The sequence below is a fragment of the Necator americanus genome, chromosome IV (assembly GCF_031761385.1).
Source record: "Necator americanus strain Aroian chromosome IV, whole genome shotgun sequence".
Classification (NCBI taxonomy): Eukaryota; Metazoa; Nematoda; class Chromadorea; order Rhabditida; family Ancylostomatidae; genus Necator; species Necator americanus.
Genome location: NC_087374.1, coordinates 933,880 through 960,082, shown reverse-complemented (window position 1 = coordinate 960,082; position 26,203 = coordinate 933,880). Strand labels below are relative to the sequence as shown.

At 37.7% G+C, this 26,203-nt stretch overlaps 1 protein-coding gene across 1 annotated transcript; it reads right to left on the bottom strand.

Annotated features, from left to right (window-relative positions):
- Positions 1-1,331: 1,331 nt before the first annotated feature.
- Positions 1,332-25,002, bottom strand: RB195_000096 (uncharacterized protein; the record flags this gene model as incomplete). Its single annotated transcript, XM_013443763.2, has 10 exons — positions 1,332-1,421; positions 1,483-1,536; positions 1,815-2,032; positions 2,224-2,324; positions 3,532-3,699; positions 3,766-3,875; positions 4,312-4,385; positions 5,944-6,066; positions 7,125-7,266; positions 24,934-25,002. The coding sequence occupies 10 exons, from the start codon at positions 25,000-25,002 to the stop codon at positions 1,332-1,334; spliced, it is 1,149 nt and encodes a 382-aa protein (XP_013299217.2).
- Positions 25,003-26,203: the final 1,201 nt, after the last annotated feature.

Sequence of the window (26,203 nt, the reverse complement as noted above, 5' to 3'; positions counted from 1 at the left end):
TTCTAAAATGGATCGTCTAGGTAGAGGCGAAACGATCCATTTTAATTTTGTCCTCTATTTTTATTTATTTTACCTTTAGTGCCAATGAATAGGAGCAGGGTAACTGTTTGATGTTCTACAGTCCGTCAAAAGTCCACTATTTTCGTTCTCGTTGCCTTCTGACAGATCAAATATTAGAAATCTGAGTGGCATGACTTTTTCCTAACTTTCTTCGGAAGCTAAAGCTATCGTTTAATTTTAGGGAAAAACTGTAATCATTTTGTGAAATCTCGCTTTTCCCTCTTCTAAAACCTACAAAATTACGAAAAAAAAAATTGCCCCGCTCGAAATACCTCGGTGGGACCCGGTTTCATCTGTTCTGCAACACTGTGGGCATTAGTGAGCGTCCCACAACAAACGCAAATCCCACAATAATTCCACTACAAATCACAAGTACTTCTGATCCGACTGTAAACTCACAGTTCCACAACGAGTTTGCGTTCAAAGTTGTTTTTTTTTTTGAAACATAACCTATCAAAGCCTCCTATCCGATTTTAATCCTAACTCTTTTTTTGAATTATCAAAAAAATTAAAGGAGGACGGGTACGGAATCCAGTTCTGCCTCCGACAAAGATGCCGTCGAATAGGGCAGAATGCAGGTTTTTGTTCTATGGTCAGTGCGGTTAAGATGAAAGGCTTGCACTGAGCACTAGGGAGGATTCGAACCTCCGATCGATCATGAACACACAGTAGAACCTCTTACCGACTGCGCTATCCCTGCCATCCATCCTAACATGTGTAGAATATTTGTTGGGTTAGTCTCAGTAAAGCCTTTGTCAGTGATGTGAGGCAAATAATCACAGATGCGATGTAACTATTTTCTAGAGGCTCTTTAACGCCCTTAACCTCGGCCGCCGTACGGCAGAGGAATGAAACTTTGTGAAATTACACTGAAAGAATAATTAGCCTGATTTTTTTCCCAACTGGGGGACAATACGTGATTAATTCAGTGTTACTCTCAGACGAAAAACGTGTCATGAGCAAAGTGCACGTTCGGTGGCTACACTTTCAGTAATTTTTCATGTGAGATGAATTTTTTTTTGATTTTGATACTCTAAAATTGCTAGACTCTTGACAGTTCACGAAATACAGTACAAAACAGTTAAATAACAACACTAGTACATGGATCATGCCTGGCTGCTGCAGATATGCCATATCACCTAAAAATCAAAGAAACTAACACATTTAGAATAGTTCTAATGTTTTATTGTGTATATTATACATAACCTATCAATTATTCCTTTTATATTTGCAGTGACACTGCCACATGAGAAGCCTGTTAACATCAAAGATTAAAAACTTTGATTCGATAGCGCTATCAAAACCACTCCAACGATACCCACTCCAATTGCTCCAGTAAGGAAAAGTAAGTTGCTACGACCCTATAATGAAAGGAATTAAAAAAAAACGAACGAAGAACACCAGGAGAACTGTAAAACTTGCCGTAATAGACTTGAAAATTAAGACATCAACTGAAGCGCTGATAATAGCGGGCAACTAAAATAGATGATTAAGATAAATTATCACCGAAATTGAAGAAAATTAGTATAGCCAGGGCAGCCGCTTTGCCTTTGACAGACAAGTACAGTATTTCGGACTAATACAGTTTCTTTTTCTTTCTAAAGACCAGGTTATTAGAAGATCTACAGTAGTCTTGTCGAAAAGAAAAATCATTCAATCATGCTGACACTCGGCGGAGCCTACAATCGGGCCCATAGACATCCCCGTGGCCAGAACCAGCACAACTTAAGGAACATAAGGATCAAATCTCTTACCCGTGTGGTTATCGGGTAGGCGACCACTTGCGACAATTTATGACTGGATACGAACCAGAACGTCATCCCGGAGGACCACAGTAACCCGTAAAGCGCTGCCGGTATCACCAGTTGTCGATCCACATACGCTTTTTCGCGACGTACTAAGCAGTACAGAAAGAAGTAGATTGTTGAGAAAAAGAATACTGTGGAGTAGAATGACCAGATGTAGTCGAACACTGTAATGGAAATTTTTCAGTAGCACCTAGGAAAGAGTAAGTGTGTGTATTTACCTACAATAATCCTCAAATTTTAAGAGGAAGCTAGAAAAATTCAAGAGAAGAATGTCAAGAGAATCAAACGAACGAATGATACAAATGAAAAAATCAAGTGATCAGAGAAAAACAAATCAGCAAGAACTTGACTAAACCTTTGTACTCATCGTGTGAAGGATGGCGTTGTTCAAGGATTGAAATCGGAGTCATCATTAGCCCATGAAGTATAGCAAGCACACATGTCATTAGGATGTAACTGAAAATCAACTGAAAGTGCAGAATCTACAAATATCCCTAAATAGAATTCTCTACGATATTTTTTTCTTGGTGGCTCGGAAGAAAGTGATTTTGAATTAATTATTAAATTATTAAATTAATTTAATTATCAGACAGGCTCTGAATTCTTCAATTAATCGTTTAACGGAATCACACCACGAAATTGACAATGTTGGCATCTCCTTACGCTACTATTGATTTGATGATGTTGATATGAGCGTGATCACGCTCAATTCCCTCTAATTCTCAAGAGAAACGGTATAGGAAAAGATCTTGACGATCCAAATTTTCCTACGATGCACAAGCGTACGCTCTTTGTCTGCCATGCTGTCTCCTCCTGTCCGCTAGCAGACGAAAAGCGTAGTTTTCTCGCAGCCGTGGAACGTTAATAGTTACTAGTAACGTCACTTACATTGCAACGTTACTAGTATTCATTCAATAGGATCGATAGGACCTTTCCCACACCGCCCTATTGGGAAAATAGAGGGAATTGGGCGTGATGGCGTTCACTCGTGACACTTCTGACCCTATTTTTTCGTGGAGAGGTCCTAACATTGTCAGTTTTGTGATATAGTGTCGTTAAGCGGTGCAAGATGTTTTCCAATCGCTTGCGAAGATTTTTTGTTGCGCATCCACCAGCTGGCATGTAGCCCAAGAGTAAAGCTAATCAAGGGTCCCACCATTCAGACGTCTACTTTGGATCCTTTAAACACCACAGAGCTCATCAAGGGGGTCAGAAATTTCCGAAACGGAGCTTATCGTACTCAGAACAAAAGACGTTTGCATAGTTTCATTTAAAAAAAAGGCAGAGGGCATCGAGGGTTGGAGAGCAAATGCAAAAATTTTGACGTTTTCCAACACAATTTTCAACCCTTCGTGCCTGATTAGTAGTTTTCTGCGCTGTTAGAAACTCATAAATCAAATCTGAAATATAGTAGGACAGGACACACGGTGCAGTTGCGTAAGCGTTTGCGCTCGAAGCGGTGCGACGGAGCGTAGCGGTTACACAATCTAGTGGGGACCCTTGCTGACACGACTCTTCGCTAGAATTTGCTCTGGTCCCACCTTGATTCCAATCGCTTTCCTCACAGAGTCGGTTCGAACGCGCAGGCGCTTACGCAACCGCATACTGCGTTTTATGTCGTTTTGACCCTAATGTATCTGGTTTTAAGCGTGAAAAAACTTACGGAATTTTCCGTAACAACTCTGCCTTATCGATTGCTGGTTTCGTCGAGTTATAAGGAGGAGGGCTTGGCGGTGCTTCGAGGTTCAAATTCATGTCTTGGTCTCCATCATATGAAATAGTGGGCTTGGATTCGTGATTTCCGTGTTTGACAAATATGAATAAAACACCACTAAAATGATAATTATTATAATAGAAACCTTAAAATAAGACGTATTTTGATTGATTTTTGTCCTACCTTATAAGGGTGATCACCATTCCCACGTAGTTCAATAAATTGTGCTTAACATGGGTGGCAGCAAGCCAACCAAATAATCCAAAACGAGCTACCGACCATCCTACGATGATCTGAACTTGTGATACATTTAAAATCAAACGGATAGGAATGGAATTAAAGGGATCGACCCACAAATCTGACGCGGTATGGATTTCCGACGGCCAAAGACTATACGGAGGCGTAGGATCTCGCTCATCTCTCCCTCCGTGACTGTGAACAGTCGGCTTCGGAATGCGTCCTCTATTGCGAAAATCCATTTGGACACACCGATAGGCATTTCAGGTCGAATTCGACGAATCGCAGGCGGGGGCGGGGAGCAACGGTGGCGCGTTGCAGTAGAGGACGTCGTACGGAACCGCATTCCGAAGCAGTCTGTTTACAGTCACGGAGGGAGGAATTAGCGAAATCCCACCCGTTTTTGCAATCTACGCCCCCGTATAGTCTTCGGCCCCAGGAAATCCATCCCACGTCAGATTCGTGGAGTGACGCATTTGGACAAAAACAAACCTGCATGGATCCCCATATGAGAAAACCGATACCCATACCAAGTCCATTAACTATCGGCACACACAATACGTTACCTAGAAGAGCATTTTTCAGACTAGCGTGTTTATTTAGAAATTCCATAAACACAGCTTTCAGGAAAGATAAGCTACGAAAAATCCTGGATTTGAGAGAATTCAGTATATCGAGCTGTAACTGTTTCATTTCATACATTTTTCCCAAGTAGTCAAAAAAATCAACGCTTCCTATAGAAATTGTAAGGTGTCATCGAGAAAAAAAAGCGATCATCTCTAGAATTTTGCCTTCGAAGTTTTGATAAAATGAGGACCGCCAGGCCATAATAAAACTCATCCTCCTACATCCGCCACTTCCAGTATTGTTGCTGTGTTGCAAATAAATTTCGTCGGGCTTGAAAGCTTGGACAAAAAATACCAATCAAAAAAAATCAATACCAATCTTGTCTACAGCTCGAAAATATCAATTAAAAATTAGACAAAAAATTGAGAATCACACATAGTACTTTCTACAAAACGTAGGAACGCTCCAACATTTCTGCTTTTCCCACGGATGATGCCAGAATATAGGAAAAATTTAGTGACATACATGGAGAAGGACCTGTTAGTGGAAGAACTGTTCAAAGGTGGTTTTCTTGTTTTTCTACTTGGATTTTTTTTGGATCTTCTCATTCTTCAGAGATTCAATGATAATAAGAGAACAGGTTACTGTTACAAAATAGTATTATTACTGCTATTATTACTGTAACTATTACCTACTGAAGGCTTCCTTTTGAATTTTCACGCAATGGAAAGGCATGTCTAATTATTGCACCAGATCTTTCTTAGATTGTTGTTCATTTTTTAAAAGATAAGAAAAGATAAAAGATAAGGTCCGGCATTAACCGATCTGCTTTGGCCAATGCCTTCAATTTCAATCCAGAATAGTTCGAGATTTATGGAATCTCGTGCTCTTTTTATCCTCCAAAGCAAATTTGGCACCTAACGTGAGGTGAAAAGTCTGATCTCGAGCAGTTTTGAACCATTGACTGTGCAGTCGAAAGCTATTCGATCCTCTTACCAATTGCACTTCGGCCACGCTCAACTGGCAAATTAATTTTTAAAGATTAAAAAAAATTAAAAAATTAAAAATTAAAAATTAAAAAAGAATAAGAAAGGACGCGACGACGCCCAAACGTTAGCCAGAATAAAGATCAATAACAATCTTGGTTCTGCTCAAAAAGTATTGCACAATCAAACTCTACGATGCCAAGATTCAAAGAAGGTCAAATTTGGAAATTTGGAAAAAAAAAATTGTTGAAGGCTATACATCGGGCCTATACTTTCTATAAAAGAACTTCTTTCATGATAGTGATGCATTTTAGGTAAAAAAAAACATTAGCAACCGAATAAGTGCACACTTTCTTGTCTAATTTATGATTATTGACGAATGTGCAACTGAATGCTTCTGAGTCCGTAACCGATCGTCGCTCGTTTTCTGTTCCTTCTTTTTTCTTTCTATTTGCCAAACTGGTGTTAAGGAGGAAAAAATAGCGGTGCAATAAAAGAGTGTAAACGACATCTTCCGTTCACAGGAATGTTGATTCTGTAGCGGAAAAAAACACACACAGATGGGACCTACCAGTTGCGTAAAGTACTCCACCGATTGCGGCTACCCATTCGAATGGAGGGAATCCTCTAATGATGTTGATCACAAATCCAACACATAGTACTACACTGCACTCTACCCATTGTACGAAAAACCCTAGAAAAATAAGGAATTTTTTACACACACCAACAAAAAATTATACAGCAAAAAGAGAAATCAGAAAGAAAGGATGTTATTCCTCTTGATCATCTCTTCTATTTCTCTTCTGGACATTATTTTTTTCCCTCCAACACGGATTACAGTTCCACTTTAGATCACACAGACCGCAGCAGACCGTTATCAAGTGGGAAAGTTTATATCACCACATTTGATTCAACTCTTTGATAAAAATTCTACTTACAACATATTTATATTTAAATTATATCTAAATATAATTTTATATTTATTTATATGGCTACATACATTTATATAAATGGCTTCTATCAGGTGTTTTTAGCGCAAAATACCGTGAAATAAAGTCGCTAAGTGGACAGCTGAGTTATATTTCGAATTGATATCCCAGAATCCCAAATATATGATAATCTCAGAATCCTCAAAAATACGATAAAGATCGTTAAACTCTTTTATAAAACAGTTGTTTAGTATTTTTTACATTTTATTATTTAAAATTTCTATTCGACCCTTTTCTTTTCTGTCCCGTTCTGGTTGTTATGATGCAGTCAATCTGTGCTCCTAACATACAATTTTAGTTTTACTAACCCGACTGAACGGTTAGGACTGGGACTTTTTGAATATTTTTCGAAAGATAAATCAGGAAAACCCGTAAGTGTTCCGTGAATACGAAAGTGATTTAATCAGTTCCAACCATCCTTTTTACATAGTTTTTTGTAGGGTTGAAGGACAACAAGTTTCCCATTTGTTCCCATTTGTTTAACGCAAGAGGACGAAGTTAGAAATACAGCCAGCAAAAAGGCCTGACACTGATCTAGTTCTCTGTGCGCTACTCGTCGTTTTCGGTAAGTTGTTTATTATTTTATTTACCGTTCCTCAATCATCCGCACCTACCATCATCCGCTAACGGCACCTAACAAAGACATTCCATTATTTTCATTTCTCACATCACTATACAGAGTTTTTATAAATAATCCTCTCATAACCTATTCAGCTACGTTTAAAATAACTCTCATCTCACACACATTTAAAAAAAAACTAACCATCTTTAGTGTCTCGCCGTTTCAACGGAGTGAACATGGTGCCGAAGGAGGTGCAGGAGATCAACAACACCACATAGCCTATCACCATACTGCCGGTGGACTGTCCATCGTCAGGCAGAACCGTTGAGTTGGTGGCGGACATCTGGCGATGGAAAAAAACATCAAGGACACTCACAAAGATTCGAGAAAAATGCGGAACAAAAAAATGTTTGTACAAATGATTGTACGCTCACGGAACTAATCTTGAAAGCACCTCGATACCGCGAGGAATGGAAGAAAAGGATCACACACGCGCTAGAAATTCCGGGAAGAGTGAGTAAAATAAATATGTAGGACATGATATGTATGTAGGGGCGGGTGTAGTGTAGCGGTTAGAGGTTCCGCTTACTGCACAATCGATCGAAGGTTCGAATCCGCCCTAGTGCTCACCAAGCCTTTCATCCCTCCGGGGTCGATAAATTGGTACCAGACTTGTCTGGGAGGATAAAAGCACTGACTTGACCCATCGGCTAGCCACCGCAAGTCATTGTATAGGCCAGATACACGTTCGTTAACCTCAAACGATTCTGAATTGAAGTGAACGTGGGGGCGCATCCCAAGCGGATTGATTAACGCCAGAAACTTTATCCTTTATCCTTTATGATATGTAGGATAATAAATAATATAAATATGTAGGATAAATAAACAATAAATAGAACAGTCAAGACCATATATTATAATGATATTTTCGCAAAAGTGTTCCTCTTCTATTTCCGCAAGAAGCGTAGCTATGGGTATGAAAATGAAAACAAAATTAAGTTGAAAAAATTGAAAATGTTGGCAAATGCGAAGTCTGATGTCCACATATGGGCATAACACAAAGTGAAAACTTCTGGAACAGAAAATAGCGGAAAAAAAACAAATTCATCCACTGTTAAGGGCCAAACCTCATCAAATATACCGCAACAAAACAAGGATAAGTTTTCTGGATTTCTTTGAATGCAAAGATATTTCTCTGTGTCTATTGTAAAAAATATCTTTCTCCAGGTCTTCTAGTGCTACTTTTTCTTCGTCCCATACTTGTAATCATTTATAAATGTGGAATCAATACGGCGAGAAGGCGAAAATAAGCGGTCTTTCATCCCCTACCTAATTAAATATCAGGAAATTGCAGGCGTAAACATTAATTTCCACCTGCTACTGTTAGATAACCGAGTTTGTAAATGATTACACATTCATTGAACGAACTCGAATAGTCGAATTAGCAGTGAAAATCGCAAAAAAAGAGTATTTTTATGAAGTTAGCTATGTCAAAACACTGATATCATAACCGTGGTGGAATGTGGAGAGAAAAAAAAGAAAAGGAAATAAAGAAGGGGAAAAACCCAGAATGAGATAAATCAGGTCTCGTTTCATTATATATGCATGTACTGTGTCTCTCTTCTGTCAATGTTTCGAGTTTTTAGGGAACTATACTTAATTGTGTTCTTAAAAAAACTCTGAATTTTTCAGGATCAGAATTAAACAAATATCCAGAGAATATCCGGACAAATAACACTCTCTGGTGTTGAACAGGCATTTAATAAGAGGATTACCAAAAATCTAAAATTAAAAACAAAATAAAATAAAATAAAAAACAAAAATAATAACTAACCACGTGGCTCCATTTGTTTTTAAAACTACTTCCTTCAATTTGTGATTTTTAATACGATATGATATTTTTTAATGATACTTGGCAGGAATTAGGGGCTAAGCACACAAGTCTGATTGTTTCGTGCTCGTGGGGATCGCAGGGATCTCAAATTATACACACAAGCATAGACTATCCTAGATCTTCGAAAACAAAAAAAAATAGAAAATAATCGAAATAATAAAATAATTGAAAATAAAAATAAAGAAAAAAATATTGATATAATAATGCCATTTCTATTAATTACCCTAGATCACCTCAGCCGTAGTATCTACCGTTGGGACCGTGTACACGAGTCTGATTGCTATCTACTCGCGGTAGCCCTACTTATACTACTAGATCCAATCAAGGATTTGAATACACCTTCTGAGGATCTACGGGTCATGTAATTCGCACAATTATATGGCGAAAGTTACTCAGATATTTCAAAAAAGTGCTCATGTCCAGCACATCACCAAAACCCTAACCCAAATAGGTTAAATCCCTAGAGGGAGCGTGGAATCCTTAGCACAAACTCTCCACTTTTTCTCTCTCTCTGTTACACTGAACTGTCGGATACTGTCCATCTGAGGTACGCAGGTCACTCGGTATCCATAAGCAGTTTAGGCGAGGCCCCAGGTCTAGCAGATCATGGAAAAGTGGGGAATGATTGAATTCTATGGGAGCTCCTGCTCCGAATCGAGAAAATTGGGTAGAGCTGTGCTCAAGGACGACGCGGTTTGGCGAAGGTGGGAGCAACTGTGTCGGGAGATAATACCACAGTTACCGCCGATTGAGTTAAAAACAAGTGAAAACTACGAAATAACGTTTCCCTTAACTTCCCGAGTTCTCCTAATTGCTTTACTGAACAGTCATTAGAATAGGATTTTTACAGTCATCAACAAAGGAACAATGCGATCTTTCCAGGTTCGCCGACAAAGGAAAAACTCTAATTGAGTTACCAAAGTAAACAAAAATGCATAGCATAGCAGCTTAACCAAAGTCAGTATTGAATTTAGTGCAAATTCTTAGAGTCTCATCACTGAATCCATGAAAATAAATGTCCAACCACTCAAACAAAACTACAGGAGTTAAAAAAAAAGGATTTGGATTTCTCTCACTCAAACAAAGCCAGTCTATCAGAAAATTGACGACGTTGGGATCTTTAACATACAATTGAAGACTCGTAGCGGCTTACCATTGTGTCTACTACGCCTTTTTCTGGATTATGAGACGGAATTGAGCATGATCACGGTCACAGCCGTGAACCACACCCTTATCCCTCCTATTCATTCATTGAAAGGTCCTAACACAATAACACATACAACAACTGTCAATTTTGCGCCACGTGCACAAGGTTGGCGCGCTCCAATCGAGCTCGTTATGGAAAATAGCTCGCTGAAACGCCAGAAGCCGTATCTTCCGGGCCGTTTTTTTTGCGGCAATTAGGAAGAAATAGACGGAATCACCCCTCTCTCCATAATCTACGATTCCGTATACGAATACTCCACCTGAAATCCGTGCCATCTCAGATTCATGGAGTGATGCCTTTAAGCGAAAATTAGCATGGTATCCATAAACATGGTATAAACAAAACACAGCATGGTACAAACAAAAACAACTAAATGAGGAATATCAAACACCAAGTTAAATGAAACGAGGATACCACTCCACTATGTACTATCGTATACGAGACAGAAACAGTGCAAATGATCAGCAATGAACTTTAAATTGCATACCATTGTTTTATTTCTTTGTCAGAGATTAGAAGTCTGAGGAAAAAAAACTGAGTACAATGGAGCAGTTAAATAGATAAGAAACTACAGATGTACATATTTACATAGCTTACACCGACAAAAGATAACATGCAAATACAACACTTTCTAGATCCTTCTGCGATAAACTCAAGAAAAAAAAAAGATTATGACCATGAAAAGGTTCAAACAACATTCAATTTCACAAACATTTCATGTATTGTATGTAGTTTTAAATTAACATCACGAAAAGAATGTTCGGAAAACCTGGAATGTATGATGTATTGAAATAAGCGACAGCGATTAAAATAGCTAAGCGCTTTTTAGCTGCAATCATTCTTCCATGCGACACGTTCCACAGAAAAAAAATCATTCGAAAGAAAAGCAAACACATTGCTGCACTTGTGTGCAAAAACGTGATTTTTTTTTCATTCAAAATATTCAAACAATCCCAAGTTCCGCTGATAGGAAAGATTTTTCGGGTGTCGGTTAAGTAATAGCTGGAATTCTCGGAGTTAAAAACAGAAAGAGGGTCCTACCGTTGGTGAAATAAAAAGAAAAGTAAAGCTTCACTCTGTGTTGCTTCCATTATTTGGTTACTGTAGCAAAGAATTGAACTAAGGAAAATTGTCATACGTAACTACGCATTAGAAGAAAAATTTCTCAATTAATTAGTTAATGGGAGGCATAAGATAAATTGTTTGTGCTTTTTAACTCAAAGAAAAATTGTTGTTACACATAATTTTGGAAAAAAAGAGGAGTACGCCGTATTCACAATAGAAAAAAAAAAGTTTTCTTGAGGGAAACCTAACAACTGAACAATTTCTGAACAATGGAAGAAGTGATACAGGAATTAGGGATTAACTATCGATTCAGACACATTTACCGCCACCTTTCACTAGCAAATACGTAAAGTGCAAAGAAAAAAAACAGATTTTTTTCCTGAGTGCCAACTATTTGTCGCCATATTTGAATGGGATTCATTTGCAGGCATCTGAAGTGTCAAATAAAAACACAAGGCCGGGAAAAAGGATGAATATAACCAGGTACTGCAAATGACTGGCATCTTATCCATGCAACCACTCTATTAAACATGGAAAAAGAATAATTGTATGTCTGCCACGAATACCGTAACTCTGACTTGTTTTTAAAGAAAGCATACCACAAATCTGACATAGCGAGGGAATCCGCGGGAAAAGCTATAGATGGGATTGTAGATTACGGGATCCTGGCTGGTTTTGGTCACCGCTCCCTAATCGTCGTAAAAAAAGACAGCGTGGGAACCGCTTTAATTCCTACGAAGTACGTTAGAACGCTCCTTTATGCACACGTTCTGGTCCTCTCAGTGGGCCTTGATCTTGATCTTTCAGCTAACACATCAATTGAAATAAGGCAGGGGCAAATTGAAGACTGAGTTTCGCGTTAAGAATCAATAATTTTAATTTTTATGATAAAGGATAAAGGGTAAAGTCACTGGCGTATCAATCCACTTGGGATGCGCCAAAGCGTTTTACTGGAATTCGTAATCGTTGAGGTTTTGGAACGCGTGTTGGCCTATACAATGACTTGCGGGGGCCAGCCGATGTGTCAAGTCAGTGTTTTTATCCTTCCAGTCTGCTACCAATTTATCGACTCCGGAGGGATGAAAGGCTTGGTTTGCACTAGGGCGGTTTCGAACCCCCGACCGTGTGGCTGCAACGGACCTCTAACCGACTGCGCCACACCCGCCCTACTTTTTTTTATGATATAACAGATGAAAATGGAAATTTTTATTCATCTTGGGGTCATAAAAGGTATTTTCTTTCTAGAAAAGCATAGCGAAGTCAATAAGTTACGTGCAAGTCAAATTCTTTCTTAGAGGAATGAACCGGACCGCCTGAATGTCGAGAACATCCAGAATGCATTGTGCCCTGCTACGATTGTGCAAACGATTGCTCCTTGCAGACGGAATCATTTCTCCGACGCTAACCACAAATCCACCGCGAGTACAAGTCGAAAAAAAAGAGAAAGGCGCAATTCTGCAGAGAATACATTGAAACGGTACACTCACAAAACATTTGCAGGCTTTTCCTTTACAGTTTACATAACTCCAACAACTAGTTTACCAAGCCGAAAACGTGAAAAATCGAATAACACGGGGCGGTGGTGGGTAGGAATCGTTGAGGCAGGGAAAAAGTGTCCCAATGGCAGTCTTAGCAGCTACCTGTACAGAGAACTGGTATAGAAACACGTCGATGATGTCGGCGGAGATACTTTGGTCGTTACAGGACAGTGTGGATCAGCACACCAGGAATAAGTATCTTTGTCCTTACGTACAGTTATGTGAAGCCATTTAGTTCACTTAAGCTGAGCTCTCTGCTAAGAAGTAAAGAGATTATTTGAGCTCTTAACAAAAACTGGATAGGGATAGAGTGTGAATATTCTATGATTGAAAAATTCTGCCTGACATGCGACATCGTTTCTTTTACTCGTTTCTTTTTACTGTGAAACATCCTTGAAAGCGACCTCCAACTGAATGGAATAATCTGCTTGCAGCAGAGATGGAGCAGATGAGCGCACTGCTGGGCTCGAGAACCTCATCAACATCACTTGGAAGCCCTTCCAACTCCTTGGATGACGATTGTGAAGTAAGGGAATCTACGTAACTCGTGCACGATAACCTTCACAGCAGAATTTTTCCACATAGGGTGTCTGGAAAATGAAAAACTTCATGGAAAAGTGTTCTAGAGTTTTTCCTTTCAAATTAAATTTCAAACGGTATGCGCCATCTTTCAAAGCTTCCGCACCACTGTCGGCGATTCTCGTTGTTATTTCTTTATTGATTGAAGTTTTGCGAAGATGCAGCACAGAAATAAAAACTTGATATTCTTATGAAACATTTTCAAAGTGTGGTTTCAAGCACACATACTACAAATCTGAAAGAATTTTAGTGATGATTGCGTTTGATTTTACTTAAATCTAGTGATTCTTTAGCTTGGAATAAGTTTATGTATTTATGACAAAGGGAAGGGTTTCAAACAATGCATTTTCGTCGCAGAGAATATCACGGATATTTCTGTGGGCCACTGCTGAACATTTTAGTGATGTTTGATCCGTTGAAGGGTACGTTGACGAACAGTCAAAGATGTAGCAAAGAATCGAAACCATGAAAAAACATGAAAATAATCCAGATGACAAGGAGGACATTATATTATATTATTATTAGGCTAATTATATTTTCTAGATGATCAAAAAGATCAAGTATGTCATCCTTAACTTTTCTCATGGGCAATCACAGTCGAAAATAACATGAAGAAATAAAAGAATGATGATGATTTAACGAAAAAGAAAGTGCTGTATCGATTTGCAAACACAGGAAAGAGAGCCTTAATCATTATTCACCGTTTAAAAAGCGTTTAAATTCTTTCAATGGAGTGGGACGTAGACGCCGTGTTCAATACAGAAAATGTTTGAGATAATTCTCGATGAGATGCGACGTACTTCACAAAAATAAAGGGGAAAAGCAAAAAAAAAACCCTGCAAGTGCAGAAATCAGATGCACAGAAGCATCAGACCGATCCATTTGCATCGAACGAAGCAACTCCTTACACTAGTGCGATAATATTGAAATGAATGAGAAAAAGTATCAAGTGGATAAATTTTTTTCATTCATTTTGATAATTGCCAAAAAAAAACCTAAAATTTGTAAACATTCTATACTACGCAACTAGATTTTGGATTTCTGAAAATATCAACCTGAATTAACTCGAATTGCTGTGGTATTAGTTGATAGCAACTGTAAATGTAACGGTTAAGCAGTTCTCTCGGATGTCTCGTGTAAAATACAGAAAGTTTGCGTTTAGTAGAGAAATAAATAATACAAAACCTTAGAGAATAATGATAAAAAAATAATGAATAAATACAAGCTAATAATAATAATGCTAATAATAATAATATAACAATGATAATAGAATAAATGATAAAGTATAATATAATAATACAAAAGCTTAATATATATTTTTCCCCATCAAATGATTCAACCTATGTGTACAAGTTCAAATCTCTACGTAACTTGGAGCAGTGCTACTCTTAAGACATTTCCATGATGGAATGATCGAAAGGACTCTTATCAACGTATTTTTTCATGGCAAAAATGTGAACATTTACTGCACTAAATGATGGTGTCCATGGAATTCAGACAGGACTCTTTTTTTTGCAATCCTCGAAATTAACCTTTTATCAGGAGCAACTTTTTTATGTTACATTTGACACCCTATGAAGTAGCATTTGATTTGTCAAAAGAATGTCAAATGATGCAAAAAGTAATGCATACGCCTCGAACGAACAAGAAATACTTTTTGCAAAAAAAAAGAATGATGGATTCCTCCTAATTGACATTATGGAAACTGGATTCTTTTTTCGTATGATTCGTTTAGAATTTGCCAAGTACTAATGGAAATGGAAATGGGAACAGGAACGAGATGAACTAATTTGTTCGAAGTATGCATGGACTACAAGCTGAGAGCTCACCTGGATACGGCCCCACGACCTCATCACTCACAAATCTTGGATTAAGACTGCGAAGGAATCGAACAAAGGGAAATAGTGGTGGATTCCGCAGAACACATTATTCCGGACCATATTAGTATCTAAGCAACTAAGCAAGGAAGGAATAAACACGAAAAAAATCAAAATCAATCAATCAAGAAAAAATATTAAGAAAAATTTAATTAAATTAGTTCTATCCTGGTTCACAGATCACAAGTGTTCCGCACCTTCCCCAATTTACACAATGTTGGGGCGTCGGGTGAGATTTGAGGGGAATTACATACGCATTGAGGTAGTCAACATAATCGGATGATAAGGTGCGAAAAAATGTTCAAATCGATTGAGTTAAACTTGAAAAAAAAAATAAAATTAAGCACAATGTTATAATTCAATTATTCAGTTGTTTAATGATTCAGCTTTCCAGTCATTTTATGGTAAAAAGCAAAATGCGATAAACTATCTTAATTGGAAATACTTTCTATTTTTTCACTTTCTTTCTCTTTTTTTCCTTTTTTTTTCTTTTTTTTTTCCACGCGAAGCCGTTACCAATTGATTGTGATAGAGATGTGTGTATAAGAAATAGTGTATATTCTCAATTTCACTAAATATTAATGTAACTATAAAATTATATGTTGTTTAAAATAGGCATTCTTCTTAGCTAAAATTCTCTACTAAAATTTCGAAACAACGAACTACATTGGTTCTCTACGGGTGGATATTTTGAGGGATATTTAATACATCCAGGGATAGATGAACAAAGAACAGTTGTTCTCCGTTGCACCGATCAATTCGTATGTGAAAAATCCACTCAAAATTGTTTTTCTGCACCTCTACAAATTAACTTCAAAGTGAATCCTAACCGTGAATTCTTAATTCCTTACATTGTAAACTGTTGTATTTGCTAAGATGTTACTAATTTCTTCAGAAGAAAAATAAAGAAACAAAATAAATATCTTCTAGGTAACAAAGGATTTTCTGGACTTTCAATGCGCGGGACACAATTTTATAGCAGCAATGTATGATTCAACTCAGAATTTTGTTCCTTTAAACGAATTTGTTTCTTTTTCCTTTCTTCTATTTTTTATATTTGTCTTATATTCTGCTTTTGTCATTTTGTCATTTGATGAGAGTAGCAACTAAAAACCTGGTCACATTTTAAAATAGAGACTCTTCAGTTTGCGAACGCCTTAATTTCATATTCTAGTTGAAATAATTTAAAGGGGAAAGATGCTAAGAGTGTATCGATTTTGAATAAATGGAAAGGAGATGAACGTTGGAAATGACTGGATGAAGATGACGAATTGTATAATCAGAGATTTCGCTTCCCCTCATCCCAGCAATGATCGCAACGTTACACAAAAAGAAACATAGAATGGGGACTATCACAGCGATGAAATCGGAAAGAAACAATCCGAAAACAACAAACTGAACAGAATGAATGGAAGAGAATGAAAATTTCCTCGATTAGTGTATACCTTCTATATTATACTACGCTTGAATAATATTTTATCGATTAAATCAAGAGCACAACTAATCAGTATAGATCGAGTATGTAACAGTGAATAAGTGCATGAATAAGTAACAGTTATAAAATTAACGACACTAAGAAAGTTTCACGACACAAAAAAAATTATTAGATGTAATGCGATCCCTCGTTTTACAACAAGGAACGGTTAAGTGAAGTGCAAACAGAAAACTAAAATGTCCACGAAGCAATTCGATTTACTTCCTGATCCTTGTGAATAGAGATGGACCTTTTCAAAAAAAATCCCTATTCAAATATACGTGAGGTAAAAGAAAAGGGAGTGAATTGCGATTGCGAAAAGATTTGCATGCCGAATTGATGCGCGATTACAGGGATTTTCGTAAACAGCCTCCCATTCCCGTATGTTCGAGGTATAATGGGACATATGAACGTACATAAGTCCCGACTACGAGGTTAACTCCAAACAAGAGGGCGGAGTCCGAGACCCCCACGGGGGTCTCCGCACCTTCGGGGTGTGGTCTCGTGCGCTGGTCAGTACGAGTTCATCACCTGGTCCATAAATTTTTTAAACAATGCATTGGCACGAATTAGACTTTATTCAAACCGGTTCAGAGACTTTGTGGCTGGAAGGGGAACCAGCGAAAACAGGTGATAAACGCAATGAATACGACCTCGAACTTTCTTATCGATCGAACGGTGAACAGTGAACATAATCGTGGAATATTTCATTGATTTCATTCCTGCTTGCTTTCTTTACGACAACTTTCTTTCTTTACGATATATTTAGGGACAAGATTCAACTGGAACTACCCTCTTCCCGGAAGAAAATCTTTATCCGGATCACAGCGGAAAAGGAACGAAAATCGTGGCAACAATCAAATTGAAGTATAAGTCAAGGAACTTTGCAGGTGATGTGAGTTGATGTCCAGAGAGACCTCATGGAAATTGCTAGATTTTTTTTAAGAGTAATTGATAAGGGAAGTTTAACGGTAGCTAGTAAAGAGATCTACAAAATTTCTGGTTTTTTCCACTCAAAAGCTGTCCAGTTTTTATTTTTTTTTTGAGAAGTATTTGCGTGTGATCTTCGCTAAGTTTAACGGTCGCTAGTAAAGAGGTCCACAAAATTTTCTGTGAGATTTTCAGTGCGTGTAGATGAAACAAAAATTGCAGCGCAGTTACTAGGCAGTATTCCAGTCTAAGTCCGGAGGGTCCTACCGATCCCAGGACGCATCCATCTACTGTAGGTCCATGAACAATACAAGACTACTGTAGTGAATTCTGACAAACTTTTTAGCTGTTTTTGTTTAGTTAGAAGTTTTATATAGTGGCTGACGGTTCTCCTCCACCCGAAAAGCCGCAGATCTTTGTGCATATATTTTACAACTAGTCGTACCATTCCCTTATGAAGCAAACAATAACAGTAAAATAATAACCGAAGGCAGAATACACAAATAGAGAGTGGTACGAGAACGTAGTGCACCCCGTGCAGTTCGCGACGGATTAACGGATTACACTGCCAAAAGCAAATCAAAAACTCCATGCCATCTACTAATAATACGGAATAAATTTGTTTAACATGTGTTGATAGTGTAAACGTCCACTCATTAAACCGTCACGAACGATTATTTTTCTCGAGTTATAGGGGTCTTCAAATTTAGTAACCATGCTAGAAATTATATATGACTATCGTCTCGGTTGTAAATCTACCAGTCGACGTCACGAAGGGATTAAAGGGGAGGGGGAGCCGTTTTATCTACTTGTCTATGTCTCTTACTTTCCAGAATTTTTCACGTAGAACCGTGTGATCCAATGGTAGATTATTGCTTTACAGTTAGTGAGGTCACAGTGAGGTCAAGACCTGTATGAGAATATTAAGGTCATACTTAACGGAATCGATTTGCTCCCTCTCGATCAAGGTTTTGAGGAGTTCAGTGTTGAAAAAATAATATCATATTATTAATATCAACATAATATTATTCAACAATATCAGAGTAAAATCAAAATTAACTGAATACTAACTTGAGCTAGTTAATTTCAAGCATTAAAATGGTGGTTATATTGCGGTCCCTACAAATAACTACTGCGAAATAAATATAGGCAGAGAATCTTAAACGACACTCAAAAGCTGATAACGCTCAAAATTTTCATGGTAAACACTTCTATGTTAACTCCACGCAACAAAGAACGGCCTTAAGCACCCAAGGATTAATGATGAAATCAAAATAAATTCGATTATAGTAATCTTGAGTGTGAGCTGAGGTGTTTACTTGTACGCTGATTAGATTTTATTTGTATCTCCCAACGGAGTTTTCATCTACAGATCTTTTAACTCGATTGACCAGGATGCAAAGCGGTCGTGATTCAGGATACCAAGTCGACCTGAGAGAATGGATATCAGGCACAGAAAATGCACGAGTTATAAGGCAGCGCTGCGGTTGGCCGTGTGAACACGAGCACTTTTCTTAGCCCGAAGTTGTCAAATGATCCTAATTTGAAGATCTCATTAGAAAAATTTAGTATTATTTATTAATTTCATTTTTCTAAAATGGGTACTACGGAAGATCTTTGAGCGCTGATCGGTTGCAGCCTCTAGCTGCTATCAATCTAAAAACGATTATAAAGCTAACTAATGCTATCTACTTACTTTATAGGTAATAACAACGAAGAAACCCTTAAAAAAATAGTGGCGTTGACATATGTACATTTACAGACACAACGTAAATGTCAGAAAGCACATAAAAATAAGAATGAATGAAAAAAAAAACACAAAGAAAAACGTAAGGTAATGCACTTTGTGATAAGAGAACATAAAGATAGCTTGTAACGATGTCTATTATTGCAAAAGATGCGAAAACACCTGTGTACAAAAAAAAAATGGGCAAACTGACACTTTATTTATTCTTTACTTTTTTCTAAAACTTACTTTATTTTATTTACTTTACAATTATCTACGCTAATAGGGATGTATCTAAACATTGAATTCTGGTCTCTACAAGGAAGAAAAATCGCTAGAGAGGTGGTTTTAGGCAAAAACTAATCAGCTGCGATGTGTATGTATTTGTTAACTATTGATTACTTGTACCCGAACCATTTTGTTCTTCCTCTAGTAAAAATACTAGGGATGTCGGAAATTTTCTCCAGTACATCAATCCTAAGTAATAACGCGTTTGACTGTAATTCGGAACAGATTGAGGTTTTATGAACGCGTGTCTTGCCTACAATGACTTGCGGGGGCTAGCCGGTGTATCAAATCAGTGTTTTTATCCTCAAGGTTTTTATCCTGGTACTAATTTATCGACTCCAGAGGGAGGAAAGGTTTGTTTGGCTATGGATAAAATAAAACACAACGATGTAGTAGCGGATTTATGCGTCGATTCTTGGAAAAAAAGGCATCCGGTCTGTTCGTTTTGAACTGAAACTAAATGCACTCCATGCACACAGTTTAAAACAGAAACCAGTTTTGAGAAGTTTCCATTATGCACAACTATTCAAATGCAACAGTGAACTTTGACGTTTGGAAACTGTTTAGATCCAAAAACCCAGAAAGCACAAAAATCTTTGACTGAACACGAATTGAGAATAAAGGGAAAGGAGAAGTGAGAACGTCGTACATGAAACAAAATGGGAAAAACAGAAAGCCGAAACCAGGAAAAATTGATATTTAAACGCACGTTAGAAAAGTACAGTAGGCCGTGAAACGGTTCATCCTTCATCCTTCACCGCCTATAGCCGGCAACGAGAACTTAGAAAGAAGCGGATGTTTGTGTAGGCCCTACTCGAACAGGAGCAACTTTATTCAAGGACGCAAATTTTTTCACTGATCCCGCTCCTCGTTCTTCGCTCAGTCGTCATCAATAAAAAAGTGTATCTCCAACTACTGGTTCTAGATGTGCTTCCCTTGAAAGTAGCGGTTCAAACTAGGATCTATTAAAAAAAATTCACTGAAAGCGGGTTCGGCGTACTTGGTAAGAGGTTCGACCGCGACTGTACAGCGGAATGAAGCCAGCCTACGTTGAACGTGCTTTACATCCTCCCGGTGTCCATAAATTGGGGTCAGAGTTGCTTGAGAGGATGAATACACTGATTATTCCCCCCTGCTCATTGTATACACCAGACACGCTTTCATAACGCGCCAATTTTTAATTTTTTCCCAAATTTTTTAGATTCTAAACCTAAGTCAAACGTCCTAGGGCGACCCAAGCGGATTAACGCCACAAAAAAATCAATTAAAAACTACAGATCAGGATTTCCTAGTACATACGATGTCGCATTGGGACCTTCCGCTTGCCCTTTGCGAATTTTGCGAAGCGTCTCTGAGCATTACCGAGACCAAAAAGACCCTCGTTCATCTTTAAATCTAGAAGGGTCGAGTAAGGGCTCCATTTAAGATGGAACTATTTGGATTTTTACCTCAAGAAAAAGGAAACTTTTAAAGGAAATATTGAACAACTTCTGAACAAAGATTAGCTAAAGTAATGTCAAGAAAATCATTCAGAAAAAGTTTAAATGAATGCCCCTGGCACCTCTTCACTTGAGAATTTTCATTTTTCACGCCTGCAAAGTGTGCTTTCAATAAGAAGGCAATAGCTCAGACAAAGTTAACAGTTGCTTTTACAGTCAGGACAAGGTCAAACAGATAGGATAACTGATCAAATATTCCGTGTTTTTCAGGCCTTAAACACAAGGAGAGTTCGTAGATTTGTAGGTCATACATTCGTCAGCTTTGCTAGGTATTGAACACCCTCCTAACTACGCTTTCGGACTGGATGTTAGCTTTTAGTTGCGCCGTAACGATACCTTCCGCCACATCCCTACGCGATCGCTTACACAGTATTACACCATGCGGTTGAAACACCGTAACGGAACCAAATATAGTTGCAAAAAGTTTGTCCCCGGTGTAATTTCTTAGTAAATCTACGTTCTTTTCCGCTTCAAAATCCCAACATTTTTTTTTTATTTGGATTTTTGTGCGATAGTTATGTGCCTGTGATGTAAGTATCTCAATATGGAAGGATTCCAATCCCTTTACTCGATCTTATAATTTATCGGAATTGGAGAACATGAGGATCAAAGGTAGTACAAAAATATTCTCAATGTAACCTGCGAATAGTGCAGGCCAAGTGTGGCTTTGTTAAATTCAAAATGAAATTGGCTTCGTTTTTGGAAGGAAGTGTTCCAATTTTTAAGTACAAAAAATAATTTTTAATATATTTCTCAGATAAAAAAGTGTACACAAGACTTCCATTCGATTCATTCGATCACTTTATACGGGGTATTTTTGGATTACTAATAAAGCGCATCACCTGATTTACTGGAAAAGTGAAGTGTGCAGTGGAAATGTGGCTGCTATTAAGTGAGAAACATTTAAAAAAACATTATGCTGTTCTTATACACTTCCTTCTAACATTTCCTCCTAAAAATAAAAAGTAGAATATAGTATGCACTTAAAAAATTGTTGCATTCAAGTTTGATACGATCTACATGTTATTTTTCGATAATAAATTCCTTTTGAAGATGAGTACAAGAAATTTTGGGTGAACATATTAACCCATCACTTATGGCTATGATTTCACGTGTTGAGCATTCCACTGTTTAACGGTTTTTTTCTTCGGAAGAGAGACAAGGATTTGAATTCCTGTCTGCTACTTTCCTCTCGAATTTGGAGGAGCTCAGTTAAGCCCAAAGCCCAGTACGTAACCAAAGCGTACCGTTCTCTGCACACGATCGTTTGCAAAAGAGATCGGCAAACAGCGAAGAACGAAATGCAAACAGTGAAAGAAGAAATTATTCGAGGGACAATAAACAAAATAAGAATTGTGTTGTGTGTAAATAAGTAGGAAGATATGTGACAACACTGTAAAAAAAAATTAGTTTCACACAAAAAAGGCAACATCAAGAAGAAAAACATTAAGCTACTTCTAAACGAAGGTTAAACAAAACATAGTCTAGCAACTGACGTTAAAATTTATTAGATATCATTTATTTTATTTATATCATGTATTATATTTTTATTATTTATTTGTTAGATATTATCATTTTTCAAATTTATATATTTACTGCAGAAATTTATTCCAGGCAAAATTACCCTGTATCTCTTTAGTTAAAAAATTTCATTTTTCACGAACAATTCAAATAAAGAAATGGAAATAGGAAAAAACAAATCGATAACTGCTTCAAGAGAGTTGTTCACACAGGTTTTATGCATCTTTTTCCCAAGAAAGTAATGACCGTGAAAGTAACACCAAAAATCTTCATAGAATATCGGTAAGTTCATTTCACATTTGGTGGGACGAAATAGAGAAGAGAACAGAAGAAAATAAGAAAGAAAGAAAGAAAGGAAAATTAGAGGAAAAAGTAGCCGTTTTGTATTGAGAAAAGAAATCTCTACAGGGGACCTTCTCTAAGTTAGACCTGGTACCACAGACTACAATTTAATACTGAACAGTAACGTGAGCGTGAGTGAACACATGAACGCACAATCGTTCGTTCGAATAAACTGTGGCCAAGAATCAATGGCGATGATAAGACGCCTTGTTTTAGTACAAAAAGTGAAGTCACACTCACTTTCACAGTCATGTGCTATTTGGTGAATTAAGTTCCTTATATTATCTTAATTTTTCCTATCTAACCCATATCCAAGATCTATCTACCTATCTATCTACATCTATAATATCTATATTCTTTTTTCTATCTCTATTTATCTTTTTCTTGGCAGGATCCGAGATGTAGTTTTCGAGAACTGTAACGATTCAGCAAAACGCAAAACACTTCCAGTAAATCCAAGAACCAGAGGCTTTGGATTCTCTGACTAAGCATCTCTTTAAATCTGTACGAGCGAAAACGTATAAGGTGGAGTTCATCACTGTTCAGGTTGTAAGGAATTGGGTTTTTTTTTTTTGAAAACTGAAGGTTCGACTGCTTCTGAGGCCTCTGATTCCTGAAATGGAAGGACCCCATTCGACATTTTTGCTACCATACCTACAAAGTTTCTTTCGAACAACATCCGCTACTGAAGGTATCACAACAAGGAAATCTACTAATTAAAACCTCTTTACGGGAGTAATTGTAATAGTAATTATAATAGTAATAATTGGCTGAGATAAACGGATAATCAGGAAATATGGAGTGGTAGGAAATGTGAAATGGTATCAAAAGATATACGTGCTGTAAAATCTTTGACAAACGTATACAAATAATTGTGATCTAAATATCGATCAGCACAGCATAATATTGAAGCTCAAAAGTCTTCATCAAAAGACCTCACTATAAAATTAAAAAACGTAAAAATATAAACACAAAAAAACCAGGGGAAAGGATGGACGACGATTGTATACAGGAAAGGCGATACACGCTTGTGTTGTGGTTGCCGCCTGGAGAAAATACCATCACAACGTTATTCATCACTCCGATTTACAACCGTGAGCGTGACGACTGTGAAAGGTGCGTATGAACTTCAAACCATCGATGTTCTACATCTACTACTCTCTATCTACCAAAGTACTCTTCGATTTCCTTGGAAATCTAATAAAAGTTTCATAAGTGCACTTCTTGTTGTTATAGACAGAGATAAAAAAGGATAAATATAAAGTGGAGTTTTTTTTTCAAATTTTTCAAACTTTTCACCTCAAACGAATCTGAATTTCATTCCAATGCGTCAAGTCAGTGTTTTGTCCTCACAGACGAGTTTGGTATCTGGTCAATTTAACGACCCAGAAGTGATGAAAGGCTTGGTGAGCACTAGGACGGATTCGAAATTCCGATCGGTCGTGCAGGCAGCTGAACCTCTAACCGACTGCGCTACAACCGTCCATATATTGACAGAGTTATTGCGTTTTTTTCCTCGAAAACTAGACAATTGTCGTGAAGTTAATTCATTCGCGATTACTTGATGTTTTAGAACTTCTCAGGACTACTGGTGTTTCTAGACAGGATAATGCTGAATTAAGGTTGCAGGGAAGATAAAAATCTATGAAAGAAGAAGACCACACGTTGTAATTCTGAAGTTTTGAAAATATTAGGTTGGTCCGAAAATCTTGCACACTAAAATTTATTTCTCGATCCAGAACTTCAAAGGCCTCAAATTAAATTTGTTCAGTAATTTGCAGTGAGTGACTTGGCACCGCTCAAGTCTACTCTTCTCTGCTACAGAAATTGGAAGGTGCACTTCATCTAAACCGTAAAAAATTGACCATATTGCTCTTTTTCATAATAATTCCTAGCTTCATGTGGCAAAGCTCATACGAACAAAAAAATTGGTTTCGAAGTTCTATCGGAACCAGTTCATTCTCCTGAATTGGTGCCGTATGACTACCATTCGTTTCACACACTGAAGCTGTGTAAACAAGAGAAAACATACATACGATGATTACAAAAAAGCTGGAAAATGAGACTTACCTTCGACATCCAGCAGCCAGAGTTCTGGACCGTCAGAGGAATTGAATAGTCTAGTGAAGTGTTGAACATACGTAGTGAATCATTGTGGTCATTATTTTGTTGACTGACATCTATGAACAATAAAATAATAATTTTTTGAAAAAAGGTTTGAAATTTGTTGCAAGATCTAATACAAACGTTTATGATAGAGATTGATTATGACAACAATAGTAACCCTATTACACTATTACTGGAACCACTGGAAAAAAGCTCCAATTGCACTTATAGTGATATGTTTGGCTCCAATTATTAAAAAGTACATATAAAGTAAAGCAGAGATAGAAAACGCTAGATTTCGCTATCTTCTTGGAAGGCCTCCGTGTAGGCATAACCCACCTGAAACCCGCACCACCCCACGAATCTGGGGTGATGCGGGTTTCAGGTGGGTTATGCCTATAAGGAGTCGTAGATTATGGAGAAAAGGGTGATTCCGTCCATTTCTTCCTAATTGTCGTAAAAAAAGACGGCCCGGAAGATACGGTATCGAGCGTTCTGGCGCGCTATTTTCTACAACGAGTTCGATTGGAGCACCCCAGCCTTCTGCACGCGCCGCATCTTCCGCGCAGTTTCTTACGGCAACTAGGAAGAAATGGACGGAATCACCACTCTCTCCATAATCTAGGACCCCGTATAGGAACTCTCCACCTAAAATCCATATCACCTCAAATTCGTGGGGTGTTGCCTTTAAATTTTTAAAAGTGCAACCCAACCGAGCCAAAATGTATAACCCAACGTGGGCCACATGGTTCCCGTTGTTTGTTAACTGTCCTTGGTTTTAATTTAAAATCACTGTCTTTAAATAATATAATAATGTGTTTTTGAATAACATGGGGCAGAAGATAAGTGGATGCACTTACTCCATAGTCGACAACAATAGTATGTCCGTCTTCTGCTCGCTTTTCACATCCCTGGTTTGGCGGTCTTGACGTTCCCTTTAAAAATAGTTAAGCTTGGTTCCTAAAGATAGATAGGGATTGATAGATGATATTAGCATTATATTACTACTATTATTAGCTCACAACTTACAGTATCCATACATGGTCGATACAAACCCACATTATGGTTCAGGCATGATAATTAAGTGAAGAGGTAAGGATGATGGCACGGCCACAAACGTGAGGAGCAGAAGGTAAGAATGAAAAGGGTGGGGAAATTGTGGCGCCTCACGTCAGCCTCGTCCGCAACTCGATACGTTCGATGGATTGATTTTCGGTCAAAACTTTTGGATTAG